The 17084-nt window shown below is 39.7% G+C and overlaps 1 protein-coding gene across 1 annotated transcript; it reads left to right on the forward strand.

Moving 5' to 3' along the window:
* The first annotated feature begins 211 nt into the window (after window positions 1-211).
* Window positions 212-15936, forward strand: gnl1 (G protein nucleolar 1). The gene is made up of 12 exons (XM_084943449.1): window positions 212-469; window positions 1410-1557; window positions 2913-3049; window positions 3168-3319; window positions 6452-6523; window positions 8780-8972; window positions 9175-9273; window positions 9424-9606; window positions 11287-11465; window positions 11713-11890; window positions 12744-12884; window positions 12995-15936. The coding sequence occupies exons 1-12, from the start codon at window positions 397-399 to the stop codon at window positions 13264-13266; spliced, it is 1827 nt and encodes a 608-aa protein (XP_084799575.1). The 5' UTR covers window positions 212-396; the 3' UTR covers window positions 13267-15936.
* The last annotated feature ends 1148 nt before the right edge of the window (window positions 15937-17084 follow it).

Here is a 17084-nt window from a genome sequence, read left to right on the forward strand (position 1 = left end):
AATTTGCGAGGTGTTTACAAAAGTGGACTGTACCATAAGAGCACAGGGGTGTCGTGATCAATTTCTCGGATATTTTCAGATTATATTTCTACGTAATGATACACAAAGTAAAGATGTTTAATCGTTTGAAGTGTAATCGTAAAATGAGATTTAAATAAAGCCCCACAAATGCACAAAATGATCCGTTTTCCAACACCTAAAATTGGTTTCTTCCGTCATTCTCCGCAGTCTGCAGTGGATATGGCGTCACTGAAAAGTGTACGAGTCGAGAAACTTCATCCATGTAAATAACGCCAATAAGAAAGCTGTGTGAGAAGCTTTACGCAGCAAAACATACTGCATAGCTTTCTTTATATATAAATATATTAATCGTTTTGTTTGTTTTTTTTTAAAACTATGCCCCGGAAAAAGCCATTTAGCAACAAACAAAAGAAGAAACAGCTACAAGTCAAACGGGAGAGAAAGAGAGGTAACAGTATTTTGCCGTTAGCATGCTAGGCTTAGCAGTTTGCTAACGGTCCGTGCTCCATAGCTGAGTTTAACTGCAATGACTCTTTGTGTCTCCATGTTGTCGGGGGTTCTTAAGTTGATTATCAAATCACTCATTTAGCCCGTAACCGAAGCCAGTGCTTGTTTCAGCTAGCAGTCATAAGAAGCAGTGTGGTATAACTTTGCCTTCGGAGTGGGCAAGTACGTGAAAATTAGCGCACAGACTTGCGTTAAATGTGTTAAATAATGCAAAGCCGTGTGCTTTTTGTTTAACCATAGAAACTACTAGAGACAGAGCCACTTTAACAGAGGTCTTGGACCGTGGTGCTGTCAATAGTTCAATTTATTACCACTAATAGCATGCTGGGTTTAAGATTTTCCATGTGCTGTCTATGTTTCAAGTAATAATAAGTCGGCGTGACAAGTAACGTGATTTAGTTTCCATCAAGGACGCCATAAAATGTGACCTAACTTGTCAAAACTAGGCATGTTCCAACTAGACACTTTCTGAAAAATCCTGCCTTTCCATTAGGTGTTGCTGAGTCCACTTAAAGCGTGATTAACAAGAAAAGTATTAGTTTTCATAGCAATGTTTATACTCAAGTGCTAACTGTAACCAATAAACCCTTTAAGACATACACTGAAAGTCTTTTCTACCAAGGTCAGGTCATCCACACAGGGTAGTCAATGAATTCTGCAGTGCAGGACGACATTATGGATTTATTGTACCCTCCATTAAATAATCAAGAGGTCAGGATAGTTGGATGTGAATTTCATAAACATCATGTTCAAATTAATTTATGCCTGGAAGCATTTAACATTTCCACCAAAATGAACCAAGAAACCTGTTAATAAGCACAGTATTTAAGCAGCAGATAAGTTAAAAGAAAATTTCTTGGTATTGGTTTGTGATCTTCCAGGTGACACAGGCTCTGGGCCAAGCAGTCGCAATGCCAGTGTGGAGCGAGGAGGAGAGCGGCAGTCAGATACCTCAGACAGCGAGACCACTGATATTAGAAGAATAAATCAGCAGCCCTTCAACAGAGAAGGACAATATGACCCTAACAGGTGAGTTGTAAGAGTACAGCACTGTAAAAGATTTCAGATTCTTGTTCTGTAAAACTGAGCGAAATCCAACAGCCTGTGCTTGAAGTCGCACATAAAAAAGATGCTTAAGTAGGAAGCAGCTACATTTTGATAACTAATTGGAGGTTTAGAAGATCATGCAGAAAATAAGATAAATTCACATGTGTTGAATTTTACAAAAATAATGTAATTTGTGTTGGACATGATTTGCAGTCAAAATGTAATTAACGCTTATAATCTCATTCCAGTTATAAAAATAAAAATTCTACAACACTTAGAAGAATACAACAATAAGAAGGGTTTTTAATTTCACAGTTTTAACTGCTGGACACAAACTGTCTCATGCTTCAAGTCCATTCTTAATATTCACTGTAGAATTGAAGCTTTAACACCCCCTTTTTATGCTGATTACTCAATCGGGATCGGTTTCCAGGTCAAATGGTCAGTAAACAAAGAGAAAATTCAGATTGTTGAATTTGTTGCCTTTACGTACACACATCAAAAGTATTTAAAAGCCACTGACACGCAGCAGAAGCTGTTCAGTCATGGAAGCCCATGTCACGAAGCCCCTCATACACATTTATGCCAGAGGAGGTTTTGAACACTGCAGTTAATGGGTCAGCAGAACGTCGGTGACTTTTACGCACTCAGCACTAAGCGAGCCCATTCTGTTACTTTACTTTGTCTGCCACTTTGTGGCTTAGTTGCCGTGGTTCCTAAACCCTTTCACTTTGCAATAATACCACCTACAGTTGATTGTGGAATATCTAGGAGGGAAGAAATTTCCCCGACTGACTTGTTGTAATGGTGGCATCCTTTAATGGTACTATGCTCGAATTTGTTGAGCCCTTTATAACAACATATTCTCTTAAAAATGTTCGTAAAGATGGACTACATGGTTTGGTGATCAATTTGCCTGTACTGAAAACACCTTAATTCAAAATTAAGAGGTGTGCCCAATACTTTTGTCTATACAGTCTTTTTCTTTGTTTAATTTTTTAAATTATTATAAATATCCAACAGTAAATATACAACAAATTAGAAAGTGAAGATACCACAAGAGAGAAGGGAAAAGGGAAACAAGTAGGGAGTGATCTTCTAATCCTAAATTAGGTTAAAATAAATTAGGTCTGTAGGACGTTACATAGTTGACCTGTTTTTTCCCCAGTATAAATCAAATGCTCATATAATGTATTTGTAAATAATGTGGTTCAGCCTTTCAAATGTAGGAAAAAGAAGAAGGCACATTTTTCACTGGATAGGGGCTTTTATCATTAATTTGTCATAACAGCAGACAGTCATACAAAGGCTCAACAGGGGGTTTTCTCATTTTTTAGGTTCCGACTGCACTTTGAGAAAGAGGGTAAAGAGGAAGTGGAGAAGAGGAAGAAGCTGGCCAGGGAAAAGGTGCTGCAACAAGTCTCAGACAAAGAACTTGAGGTTGACATCAATGACATCTACCCCTCAGAGAAAGGTCTGATTCATTTTGGTGTTAATTCTTTCTTCATCCTAAAATAAACCAAACATGAGCAGAGTAGGCTAATGGAGTGGGTCACTGCTTGACACACTAACACTTGATTATTCACTGCCAGGCCTTGGTTTCCCACGACGGCCGTCCTGGAATTATGAGATGACACGGGAGAGCCTGCTGAGGAAAGAGGAGAAATCGTACAGAGACTACCTGGATGACTTGCACTCCAGAAACCCACCTGGCTCTCTCAGCCACTTTGAGCACAATCTGGAGGTAACTAAGTAAAGGAGGTTTTTTTTACTGTAGAAGTGCCACTGCACAATAGTGAACTGTAAAAAGTTTTGATGGTTATGGGGTTTTTTTCACCAGCGTTTGTGGTGAGTTTTGCAGGTCAAATTTTGTTTTAAAAGTTCCAGGAGTGCATTTGCTGCCTAAACTAACTCAGGCTGAAGTGCTGATTTTTAGGAGAACCTTTGTACTATGAAGTTGCTTTTATTGTCGCTGAGCACTTAATCAGATGTTAATCTCAATTATTATGGCTTCCGATGATTATGAAAGCAAAATAATGGGCATAGAAAACAACTTTGTGCACTTTCACCCCTACGTAAAAGCTCAATCTCATGCACTTTTTACTGTAGCTGGAGCCAAGGCAATTAAAAGAGAGCTAGTTAATTTAGTTACCAGGATCTATCTAAAATAAGTAAATATGTCTGTAGGTGAAACTGTGGAAGGATTATGGCTTTTGGGGCTAACAGATGCCCTTGTGAGGCCCCACCTCCCCATGAATCTGTGTTCAACACCACCATCACATTTTAATTAATTAATTTATTTTCGTAATTTAGTGTTTAATTAATTTTCATAAGTATTAAAGCTAAATAAATGATGGTCATTAAGTTAATGACTATTGAGGTTAACTAATTGAATTTAATTAAGGAGTGATCCTTCAAAAGACATGAATTGAATTCATTAAAGCACTGAGTTTGAATTAGAAATTATTTGGCCATTAGACTCAGATGAAGCTACAAAACAGTATGAATCAGAATCTGAAAAGGCAGAATGACAGAGGAGATTTAAGCACACAGAACTGAGGCTGGTTTGTAGAAGGTGGGCATGAACATGGGTGATAACCTGAGTGATAACAACATAATTAAGTTTGACAGCACCGCTAAGCAGAAGAATAGCTAGTATCCCAATGACCCAGGATTGCAGGCAGATGAGTGAACACAGATCTGTCTAATTGAACGTATGCATAAGCTTAAATATAATATTAAGCCTAAATAATTATGATTCTAACTTCACGGGGCTTTAGTTTATATAAATGTAATGCTTGTGCTCAGTCTAACGACCTTTGTCCAGAATCCAACAAGTCAAAACACCCTCCACTTTTTCAGATGAATCATCACACGCCACACCACTGTGGTTAAACCTCGTCATTTTCACACTGAACCAGGGCTAGTGACTAATTTAATGAAATTCTCTGCTGTGCCACTGTGCTTTCATGCGTGTCTTTTCTCAATATCGGTCTTCATTTTGCAGTCATGGAGCCATTTTAGTAATGTGGTAACTGCTTTTTGGGTGGCAGAACACTTCTGCAAAAAGTCTGTGTTCTTGAATCATTTCTGACTCTTTGAGAACAGATGAAATATGAAGTATTGCTGCTTGTTAACACATTTTTAGGTAAGCTGATGATTACCCAGCAGACCTGCTGTGCCATATTTGTCTTAAAGGCATAAATGTTCAAGCTGTTATCCAGCATGTGGCTCCAGGACTTACCACAGACTCATTATATCATTTCTTAGCTCAGGATGATGTAGGGATTACAAAGAGTTATAGAACATAGCTTTGTATTGTCTGATATTTCCCACTGGTAGAAGCACCATCATATCTTCCTTGCATGCTGTGTTATTGTTCAGTTTTGCTCCGAGTATGAAACCAATAACAATATTGTTCAAAACCACAAGCCCTGCAGATCATTTAATTTCATAGTGGGGGTTCTGGAGCCATATCACAGGAGAAGCAGGGCTGGTGTAATAGGTGATCCTCAGTAGTCTGAAATTGTCTGTTTATTTTTGTTTTGTTTTTTTAAATGGAAGTCAGGATAATAGAAAAATATAATTTAGATTAAAAAGCTGATTGAACATGTTGTTTTTCCCAAATAGGTTGATTACATTAGACTTTAAATAATGTAATCTTAAACCTGCAACTTATTTTTTTTATATATTAATAGAAACATCAGAAAGCTGTCTGTCATTTCGACAAATATAAACACTGAGGGTGGTCTTTGGACAGTACATGGTAAAGTGGTTAGCGCAATCGCCTCAGAGGTTCAAACCTCCCTGAGGCCTTTCTGTGTGGTGTTTGCATGTGAAACCAGCTTCTCAGTTTGTAAGATATACAGTACTGCAGTGTAAAGAATATGACGGTGTAGGAAGCACTATTTGAAATCTAAGTTTTAAGCTCTGGGACTCATTTTTTGGTTTAAATGGTGTTGGTTATTCCAGTTTCCGTAGTGGAAGTTGATTAAGTTAATGTTGCCTTTTTAAGCACTGTAGCTGGTTTTACTGCCCTTCACTCTTATTTCAGGGGGAAAGCATAATGCTGCTTTGTGTGGTTTTGACTGTGCAATGACCACATGTGTCACATGGTGATTATTTTTATACTCCTTCCTCTCATAAGTATGCACCCTCCTCTGTCATTATTGTGATAGAGATTAAATGCTGTTAAATACAGGTCACTAACACTGACATGTTAAAATGACAGGTAATAAACCTGAAACTTGTTTGTTTTTTTGTACTCTTCTGGCTCTCTGAAAGCAGTAAAACAAGTTGATAAGAACTTTAAGAAAATAGTTTTGCATTTACACATGTGGCAGTTGTGAAGCATCATTCAATTGGAGAGTGAATGTTTAGGCCACCTGGGAAATTTAGGTCCAATATTCAGTCCCTGTTCTTGGTTCCCAAATGAAGTCTCTGCAAATTAAATAAACATCTGGCTCTTGAGCTGCTAAATGCTCCACCATGTTCACCAGCTAGTTAATAATTACATTGGTCTGCTGTTTGTCAGCTGTGGAGGTCTGGTGCATTGTGTTATTTAGAGCTTTTTCTCTGAAAACAGCTGCCCACTGCAGCTGAACCTGCTGAACAGTTGTGGGTCAAGCAGCTAATCAGCTTGAAACTCGGTATCCATCTGCGCAGGTCAGAGCAGAGCTTTCTATTTGTTAAATAACTCTCTTTATGTACACCGTTACTTTGTCTTTGGGTTTTTGTATTTGTGTGTAGTCACTTGGAAAATGTTCGAGTAGTTTCTAACACATCCTCAAGTTGAGTAAAAAAGGAACTAGTGAATTTGTTTTATTTACAGTATTAAACCTCATTCTTTTTCCCCCATTTGCTTTCTTTCTTTTAGACGTGGAGGCAGCTTTGGAGAGTCTTGGAGATGTCGGATGTGATTCTTCTCATTGTTGACATCAGGCATCCGGTAGGTAGAGTTGGTAACCACTAGATGGAGACACAGTCAAAAGTTATTATTTATCTGTTTGTTTACCTGATGCATTTTATCCTGAAAGCAGGTTTTGTTAGAGAGAGCCTCGAATGGGAACAGAGGGCGCTGAGTAGATAGCAAGATTTCTATACAGCTATTACTACCTGTAGGTGCACGCTGGCAGACGACAAGAAAAGATATAAATTAGAAAATTATCTCATGCTGCTTTGGCATCAAACGCATGTTGTCATTTTACCCACTTTTTAGATGTAAAATTGAGTTTCATGAGTTGCACCAAAACTGTCTGCTGATTATTTGAGAAGAAAATAAATGACCGTATTTTATATGTGAATAAATTTGACCCTTCATTCGTCTCTTCAGTTTATCAGAAATTTCACTGGAAGATTTTATCAGCATCTCATTAAATTGTATAGCTGCTGTGACCTCGCTGATGAAGTGAGCTGAATTCAGTTACTGCTGTGTTCAGTGTGTGTCTGTGTGATCTGCTCCTGAAGATTCAAGTCAATTCAGTTTTATTTATATAACACCAGTTCACAGCAACATCCTTTCCAAGGTGCTTTATATTTTAAGGAAAATATATTTCCATATTGGAGAGAGAGAATCTCACTAATCAGATGATCTCCTACCAAGCACTTGGTAGCAGTAGGGAGGAAAAACTCCCTTTTAAAAGGAAGAAATCTCCATCAGAACAAGGAGCACTGAGAAGATAAAACACAAATCTACTGGAAATAGAAGACAAAAGTTAATGGCATCAGTAGTGGCCCATAAATGAGGAGAGGTGGGGTGAGGTGCATCACGGGACGCCTGAGCTTATAGCAGCAGATCTGATTGTTCAAGGTCACCTGATCCAAACTTAACTATGAGCTTTGTCAAAGAAGAAATCTTAAAAGTAGAGTTTTGTCTGACTCCCAAACCAAAACTGGAAGGGGTGGGAAACTCAAGGTATCACAAGTAAGCCTGCACTCTTAAGCTCTTTTTGCATCAGTACCTACTCAGATCAGCTCAACAGGACTTGAGGCAATACGACTCTACTCGGCTCATTTTCCATTTCAACTGAATACCACCTAATGTGCGTGGGACCGTTATAGCAATGCGGCCGATTGTCCTGTGACGTCATTTGTATGCGACACAAACGCTACAATGAAGGTGGAAGTTAAGGTGGTGTTACACCTGCTGCTCGGTCTGTGGCTTTATGTCAGACCCGGGGACCACAGTGTTGTTTCCATGTAGCTGTTTACCTCGTTGCTGGGTTTCAAAAACAGCAGTTTTGGTTTTCCTGAAGGAGGAAACCGAGGAGGAAACTCTCATGGGTCATGCATGCAGTCTGTTGATGTCACATTTTCAGATTGCCTCAGATTGCTTGGAACCCCAGTGGAGAAGGTACTAAAAATGTACCCTGTACCAGGTACTACCATCTAATGGAAAACCTTGAAAAACATGTCAAGTCGAGTCGACCTGACCTGAGTTGGTATTAATGGAAAAAATGGTATTAGATCATAGTGCTTTATTGGGCCAAGGTAGTATGAGGGGGTTTGATCAATCCAGCCTAGAAGTAACAAACACATGAACTAGTTTTTAGCGTTACTCTAAGAATGTTTATAAACACTTTATAAACATCTGAATTCACATTAAAAATAAAACCTAGTTCCGTGCTTCTGACATGGTTACATTTCCCTTTTAATGCAAATTTAAAAACAGTACACTTATACTTGTTTCTATTTATAATGATTCAATCTAATGGGTTATTTTTTCAAAAGGCAGTAGTTGTTATGGAATGCCTTTATCACCTCTTGAGTGGACTACTGCAACTCCCTGTATATGGGATTACCCGGTTCCACTCACTTTCATTTGCAGATGGTTCAGCATGCAGCTACTTTTAACTATCAACAAAGAAAACAGAGCAGATCCACACTGGTTCAGCTCAGCGGCACTAGCTACCTGTAAAGTTTTTCATTAATTATTTGTTTTCAAAGCCCTCCATGGATTAGCTCTGCGATACACTGCAGGTCTTTAGCTCAGTATTTTGCCTCCAGGTCAGTGAGGTCATTGTTCCAACAACTTCTCTCAGTGCCCTCTTCTCGCCTAAAAACCAAAGGTGAACCAAAGGTTTTTGATGTACATAAGGTGTACCTATTTTCTGTTGGATTTGGTTAAGTGTGAGCTCCATCATTGTTTTCTCAAACTACTCATGAATGTTTCTATTGCTCTTGACTTGACCTGTATACCACCCAGGTGCTGCAATTCCCTCCAGACTTGTATCACTACATCACTGGAGAGCTACAGAAGCACGTGGTCCTGGTATTGAACAAAGCCGACCTGTGTCCTCCACCACTGGTAATCGCTTGGAAACACTACATGGCCTCCCAGTTCCCCCACCTGGAAATAGTTTGCTTCACCTCACACCGTGGCCAACCATACAGCACAGGTGAGGAGAGGGAGAGCCGATGTTTTTTGGGGGGGGGTTATAGAGAGAAGAAATACATGAAAAATAAAGTCAGACAGACAAACCTGTCACTTATTGAACTTATTTCAGCACAGTGTAATCAGAATAACCTGCTGTGTGTCTGTCCAGCCCCTGTAGTGACTGCAATAACTGTTGTACTTTTCTGTTCTGTTCTGACTCACAGTCCTCCAGAAGAAGAGGATGAGGAGAAAGGCTGACTGGAGTCAGGCTGGAGGTCCTTTAGATATCCTAAAGTCTTGCCAGGAGATCACATCAGGGAGAGGTAGGAGAAAAAGTCATTTCACTGTTCTTCTTTTACAATAATAATTAATACATTAAGTTATACACACGATGAATTTAATCAACATTTCTTTCAATCAGCAAAATGTTATTGATCATGTTTTTGTTTTTTGTTGCTTTGTTGTTTTGTCAGTCGACCTCTCCAGCTGGGAGCAGAAGATTCAGAGAGATGCCGTTTCTGAGCGGCTGGACGGAGAACGGGCAGATGAAGGAGCAGAGTCTGTCTTGGTGGAGCATCAAAGTGATAGTGCTTTGGAGATGAGCAGTCCATCACAGGAGCTCTACAAAGATGGTGTTCTTACATTGGGCTGCATAGGTAATCATTTTCTCAGAGAACAACAATCTTTGGCCAGAATCAATCAACATTTTCTTTTTAATTATAGCAAAACAGGTTCTTGTTAAGAAACTTGGAAAGTATATCTTAGTATTTTCTCCAGATATTGCTTTTTTGGTAAGAAATTAGAATAATTTTTTCAGATAGAAAAAAAGTACCTCAAATCCATGCTTATCTGGGAACACAGTATTATTTCACTTTTATCTGATTAGGAAAGAACATTGTCTTACCAGTCCACAACAATATAATTCGATTTTCAGATTAAAAACTAGAGGACAAATAGGTTTAACCTGAAGGCCATATAAAGGAAGTCATGGTATGTCTGTTATGTGTATCTTGATTATAATCGAGTGTACCATTAGTAGATCGGCCAATCTCAATATCCAGCCTGCTTAGGCTAATAGTTTAGCTTGTAAAGTGACCTAGTTTGTCTCCAGACCTCAGTCCTGTAGAAAATCTGTGAGGAAGCTGAAGCTTCATTTTCCAAGCAGCAGCCAAGAAAACTGTACTTTCTGTAAAGAGCAGTGGGCTACTATTCCTCCTGAGATGTGTCTAAACCCAGTGACCAACTACAAGAAACGTCTTACGGCTCTGATTATCAACAAGAGTTCCAGCCAAGTACTAACTAATGTTTTGCTTGGGGATCAAATATGTATTTCACTCAGTGACTTGCAAATCAATTTATAACTTTTATGTTATCTGTTTTTACTGGATTTGGTTGATATTTTTATCTTCGTCAAAATGAAAATACTAGAAAAATTAGAGTTTATTTCTTTTCTTTAAGCAAATATCCATAAAATAGGGTGTCAAATAATTATTTCCCCCACAGTACCTTCTCACATTGTTATTGTTAGTGGTCAGTCTTGCTCGTAACTTTAACTTAAATTAAACATGCTAGAATTCTCCATCTAGATCTTTGGACGTGTCTGTGAGCGTCACAAGGTCATAGCTGTAGGTGTTCCCTCATGCAGAAGAAGTTACTTGTGTGAGCAGCAAAGTGAGAAAATGTCGGTAGAAATGTTGGCCGACTGCAAAACTGTGGCTGAAATGATGGTGGTAATTTCAGTGTCTAGTGTGGCAGAAGAGGGAGGGTTCAGCCTTCAGAATAAAATACAACAAGAAAAGTTGTCAGGGAAAATATTGGCTCTGCAGCAACCTCCCATGATGCATTTCATTGCGCTCAACCGAGCGCCCAGCGGGTCATTTGAGTTCGTATTTGCCTGTTATAGGCACAGTGTTTTTATTCCTCTGCTTCTTGTAACAGATTCTGTATGTGGGTGTGTGTGTGTTTGTGTGTATATTGTTAAATCAAAGTGTGCATATTGGAGCTTATCTAAATTGTCTCTTAGCCAAGTTAATTGAAAAAAACAACAACAACAACAAAAAACACCTGCTCGATCTGCTTCTTGTGGTGTTGATGTGCGAAGTGACCGTACATCTTTTAATAAAAGACATTGCGTCATGCACTTAAAACATGCACCTCACTCTCATTAAACATTAAGACGTTTTTACAAACTTCCTTTTTTTAATCTAGTGTTCCTGACTGAATGTAGTTATTGGCATCTGAATATAAATTCACAAACAGTGACTCTTAAAAAGAATTTATAGAGCATGGACACTGTTACATATGAGTGCCTTTGTAACCTCTCTTTCGTTTTCCAGGTTTTCCCAATGTTGGTAAATCTTCAGTTATAAACAGCCTGGTGGGAAGGAAGGTGGTAAGCGTGTCTCGAACCCCAGGTCACACCAAATACTTCCAGACCTACTACCTCACTCCGACAGTCAAGCTCTGTGACTGCCCCGGGCTGGTCTTCCCCTCCCGTGTCAATAAACAGTTACAGGTACAAGTTCACTGTTGTGTACTCCAGAGCAGATGTGACTTTCACTTTACTTGCCCGATTAGATGCGGTAGAAACATAATTGTATTGAGTTGCACGCTCTCCAGGAGTATTTTGTGTGATTGTTGCTTTAATTTTTAAACAGCTCTTAGTTGCTATCTTGCTGTTACCAAAGGTAATTTCTGACCTGTCTTTATTTTGTTCGTGAATTTCTTCCTCTTGTTTTTATCTTTAAATGAATTTTCTATAGATTCTGGCAGGCATCTACCCAGTGTCTCAGCTACAAGAACCTTACAGCTCAGTGGGTTATCTGTGTGAGAGGACCCCCTTCCTTTCCATACTGAAGCTCAAACATCCCAGTCTGCAGGAAAATGAAAGAAACCAGGAGTCTGAGGAGCCCAGCTGGACCGCCTGGGATGTGTGCGAGGGTAAGGTGATAGTTAGCGTCACAGCATCTGAGTTGTTGTGGTCGTTGATAGTTTGGAAACTTCAATACACTAAAATATTGAGAGGATAAATGGCAAGCTTCCTTTAATGCAAGTCACAGATCTTTATTGATTCTAAAATAACAAAATCAGTACAATTCAAAGGAGAGCCAATCCCCCTGCTGCAGGGCCACTGCCATTATTTGCTCTCTCTTGTCAACACAGCCCTGTAGTAAAAATCCGCCAACAATGCACTGGTCCATTTATCAAGTCGAATTGAAAAAGGTCAATTTTTTATGTAGCACATTTAATCACAACAAATGCTGACTAAAGTGCTGCTCAACGTCACGAAAATAAAAATGAGTCAATAAAACAATTAGAAAACAAATACTGATGTGCCCTAGCTGTCTGTGGCACTCAGCCCCAGGCACATTGTTTAGACTAAAAATGTACGTCACAAATATAACCTCTGGCCTTTAAACGGGCTTTGTTATTTACTCAGACAGCTAGATGTCCATGTCACTCAGGCAGTATTAGTTGGGCTGTTCTCAGCTGTGGATTCGGTGCTCTAACAACCATGTACAGTAGCAGGGTGGTGTTTTAGTAAAGCACTCAAAATAAACTACAACAGCCTCATTCATGATAATGAAAGAGCGAGTCAGGCAGTTTTGTGGTGTTTCTAATATTATCAGTACAACAAGAGAGCCCAGTTGTGCACAGGAATAGGCAGACGTGATATTTTGGATACACAGGCATTATTACCAGTAGGAAAATAAATATAGACTCCTCTTTTAATTATACCTTCATTTGATAGACTGTCACCAATTTATGTCATGCAAATGCTTCCTTCTTTCAGCTTGGGCGGAGAGAAGAGGCTACAAGACAGCGAAAGCAGCTCGCAACGACGTGTACCGTGCAGCCAATAGCCTCCTTAGGTTGGCGATTGATGGCAGATTGTGCCTCTGCCTCAGACCGCCCGGGTACAGCTGCTTGAGAGGTAAGAGAAGGCCCTCTGTGTCTCTTCATTTCAACTCTGAGACTATTTGAAAAGTTAAAATGCCAGGTGGGTGGAATTAATTTATTTTGGGGATTATTTATGGTCTGCAGAGCACTGGGAAAATCACCCAGACTTGCCAGAGATTATGGCTCTTCAAGGAAGAGCAACAGAGGAAGAAGGAACCGCGGAGAGGGACGATGAGGAGGATGGCGAGTCTAGCACCGAGCCAGAGGAAGAGAGAGACAGGGATGCGGACGATGACGAGGACGGAGATGGGGACGATGAAGATGAGGGGTTCGGGCACCCGAGACGAAGCGACGATAAGCCATCTGGCTTTACGGTCAACATGTACAACGTCCTTCGGGAAAATGAGTGCGAGTGATAACAGAAGGAGACGCAAGGAAGAAATAACCTGTTCCTCTGCTCTGACTTTTACCCATCTGCCCCAGTCCACTCTTCGTTCCTTGTTTCCCATAGACCTGCATTCCTCCTCGTTTTTTTTGTTGCACCTCCGCCTCCTCGTGTCATTACCTTCTCTGTACATTAACATGCTCGATTCTAATCCATTCATATAAAGCATATTCCATGCTGTGCCTCTGCTCTGCTTCTTCTTCCTTGAAGCCTTTGTTTTTTAAAGTGGAGCTTTTAGGAATGGGTTTGGTTTGACTTGAGCTTCACACATTGCATGTAGTTCTTCTCAGAGACAAAGTGAAGTAACTTCCCTCAGCCTGGAATGATCAATCTCTTCATAAATGAGTGACCTCACAGCTGAGATGCCAAAGTTTGGAAAAGTATGATGAAACAAATCAAATGCACTGTTGATATGATGTCATTCACTGAAGCAGCCATTTGGCTCTCAGAGCACCTGGAGATTAAAAGAACACAACTCTAAATCTTCTTCATTGACCACAGCGTGTCTCGACTTTGAGTAGAGGGTGTGGGAGGGGACGTGGGAAATGTTAGGCTGTAAAACTAGAACTAATAAAGTAAACATTTCACGCACAGTTACTGCTATTATGAGTCAGTTAGAGATAATTTATCTGATCTGAATTTACATTATTCTGTGTCAGAGATTGATGTGGGTTTTTTGGGGGTAGGGGTAGGTGTTTACACTCCTGTATTGCTGGATGAGGCTGTTTCAGGAATTAAACCTGTAGTGTTTTAACTACTACAACTGTTTTCCATAGATGTTGATGGGGATTGTCAGTATTTCGTCCAGGATTCGGCTGCGCGTATTCAGCATGTTTATATGCTGATGCCAGCACAGTGAATTTTATCCAACCGAGACTGCTTAACAATAATTGAAGGGATTGTTTAACATTTTTTTGAATTTTACTTTTTTTGCCAAAAGGTATGTTTGAAGATTGAGCCCTTTGTTAAATAAAGCTACAACTAGCAGCTGATTAGCAAGACTGGGACTAGCGTGACTCTGTCGAATGCTTGTAAAATCAGACCATAATTGGCCAGAAGTTTGTTTAATCTGTTCTAAAAGCTGCAATTTGTAATCTTCTTTTTCTTTCTTGGTTGTTCTTGGGCAGTGGATTCTTGCCACCATGAGGTTTTGTGAGCAGAGAAACTCTCCCTCATCAATAAAATCCTATTAAAACTGCAATTAATTGTTACATTTCAGTATTTTATAAAACTAAAAGAAACAAGATTAAAAGTGTTTTATTTGGCTTAGAGGGTTCTTTGGCCCACGTATATTTAACAAAGTGAGTGTATGATACCTTAGTCCTCAGTTGCTCGAAGAATGTGTATTCTGCAAGTGGTTGCAGATGTTTGGTGGCTGTCACTCTTAAAGCCCCGTTGATGCAGGCCTAGAGACTGATCAGTGACCCCCTGATCACCAGTGATCCTAGAGAAAATTTTGTATTCAGCAACCACTGCTGGCAGTTGCTAGCATCAAAATGGTCGCAAAGAAGTATGTGGTGCTGTACTGAAAGCCTCCTTATGATCACTTTGATTTCCAGCAGGTTGCATGGAAGACACCAACTTGTCTGCAAACACTGGCAAACAAGTCACTCAGCTATAATGGAAAAAAACAATCCAGTGCGTACCAGAGTTTGCCTCGAAGTTTAAAAGTTGTGTTTATTTTGAAAGCAAATGTTCAGGTTTCCGGTTTGCACTGCACTTTTCACAGTTGTACTACAGATCGAAGATCCATCTGCTAGTAACCAAAGCAACCTCGCACGGATGCTTGTGGTGTATCATCGCCACGACCTGCAATAAATACTAACCAGCTGTTAGGATTATGCATTTTTCTTAGTGCCCTGAGATCCCCGGGGGGGTTGCCGACCAGTCTGTAGTCCACATGAGGCCTTATTTGATAAATTAATATAAACTCTTTTATTTTAAAATATTTTCCGATGGAAAAAACTGAGATATAATGGCCTTTGAAGATAGTGGAAGTCTGATTTTTTTAAGCTTTTGACATCTCCTCGCTGGCTGGTCCCTCTCTGTGCACTGCTGACACCTTTATAAGAAAACTCAAAACACTGTTATTAAAAAAACAAGTGATAAAAAAATATCAAAGCTATTCCTTTAAAACACACAGAAGGAGATACTGGCCATTACAGCTTCCACCTGTCCTCCATTATATATAACATTATGCTTCTTCTCTTCTCCAAAATTTTAAAGTGGACATTTCTCTGTAATGTGCGATGGCCCCTCTCCAATCCTGAGTGCTGTATTATCGTGTGCTGTTGTACATCATTCATGTTTTCACCGAGGGAATCCCACGGCACGGTGTTGTGTTACTGTGTAATACATCACACTGCAGCAATGACACGCTGTCATTTCTACTATTGGTACAATGAAAGTAGATGCTAAACACTACCATGCTGTTAGAAACACAGCAGAGTTTTAGTTGTTTTGATGTGGGAGTTTTTTTTCCCTGGAAATATTGAAACTGACAGCGTCTGGAGAGTGTAGTGTGAGTGTAAAGGCTCAAGGTGTGTTCAGGCTATTTGCTGCATTCCTCATTTCATTCCTGGTATGCCTAATGATGATGACTGGACTGCTTTCTGCAATAAAAGAAGATAACCTTCAGAAACTCTGGCATCTTTTTTTCTTCTTCTTTTTTTGTGCATTGTTTAATGATGTGTTTATGATATTTGCTTGTACCCAGAGCTGTAAAGGACAGTCTTTCTACGAAGTCCCCCGTCCACCACATCCTCCTAATTTCAGATGCACATAATTAAGCTTTTCCTTTGAATGGTTTGACACAATCTTCCAGGAGGTTTGCGATCAAAGTGAACAGCTCAGACATGTGGTTGAGCATTGTCAGACTAATTGCTGTTGGTATACTTCCTGAATGCATAATAGACATAGATACATGTGACTTATCATGGCGATCTGGGTGCTTTATAGTTGTCTCGTAATTAGTTGGGGGACTTTCTTTTATGAGTACCCGAGGGAGATAATTACGATGATGAGATTCCGTGACGATAACGATCAGCTGCGTGTTGCACAGATCTAATTAAAGTCCTCCTAAACTACTTAATTGGTAAATTTCCAGATGGCCAATATTTAAAGCAAATACCGTGAAATGAAGTTAAAGTTATCGAACCACAAAATCATTACAGCGTTATTAAAGTTGTTGTTGAGGTTGAACCCATGTGAAATGTGTGAATGTCAGTGGAGATGCTTTAATCAAACCTTAAACATAGTAATTGTAGTTGTAGCCATCTATTTCATACTGTAACGTGATAGGTGGTTAGTATTGGTTCACACTGCATTTGCACATGTCCAACAAGAGGTTTTAAAATAATCGTATGCATAACATATGCTCACTGGCCACTTTATTAGGCACACCTTGCTAGTATCAGGTTGAATCCACCTTTTACTCCAGAACTGCTTCAGTTCTTCAAGGAACAGATTTACCGAGGTGCTGGAACCATTCCTCGGAGATTTGGGTCCAAACTGACACGACAGCATCACACAGTTGGTGCAGATACTACAGCTACTCATTTATGATGCCAATATCCCGTTTCAGCAGCCGTGCTGCGTTGGATTGAGATCTGGTGACTGTGGAGATGATAAACTCAACCAGTCTGAGATGATTTGAACTTTGTGATAGTATGTTATCCTGCTAGAAGCAATCATCAGAATATGAGTTCACTGTGCTTATGAAGGCATGGACATGGTCAGCAACAATACTCAGGTGTGCTGTGATGTTTAAGTGAGTTGGTGCTGGGGAGG

This window comes from Perissodus microlepis, chromosome 11 (assembly GCF_051167445.1).
Source record: "Perissodus microlepis isolate ML-2025 ecotype Zambia chromosome 11, ASM5116744v1, whole genome shotgun sequence".
Lineage (NCBI taxonomy): Eukaryota > Metazoa > Chordata > Actinopteri > Cichliformes > Cichlidae > Perissodus > Perissodus microlepis.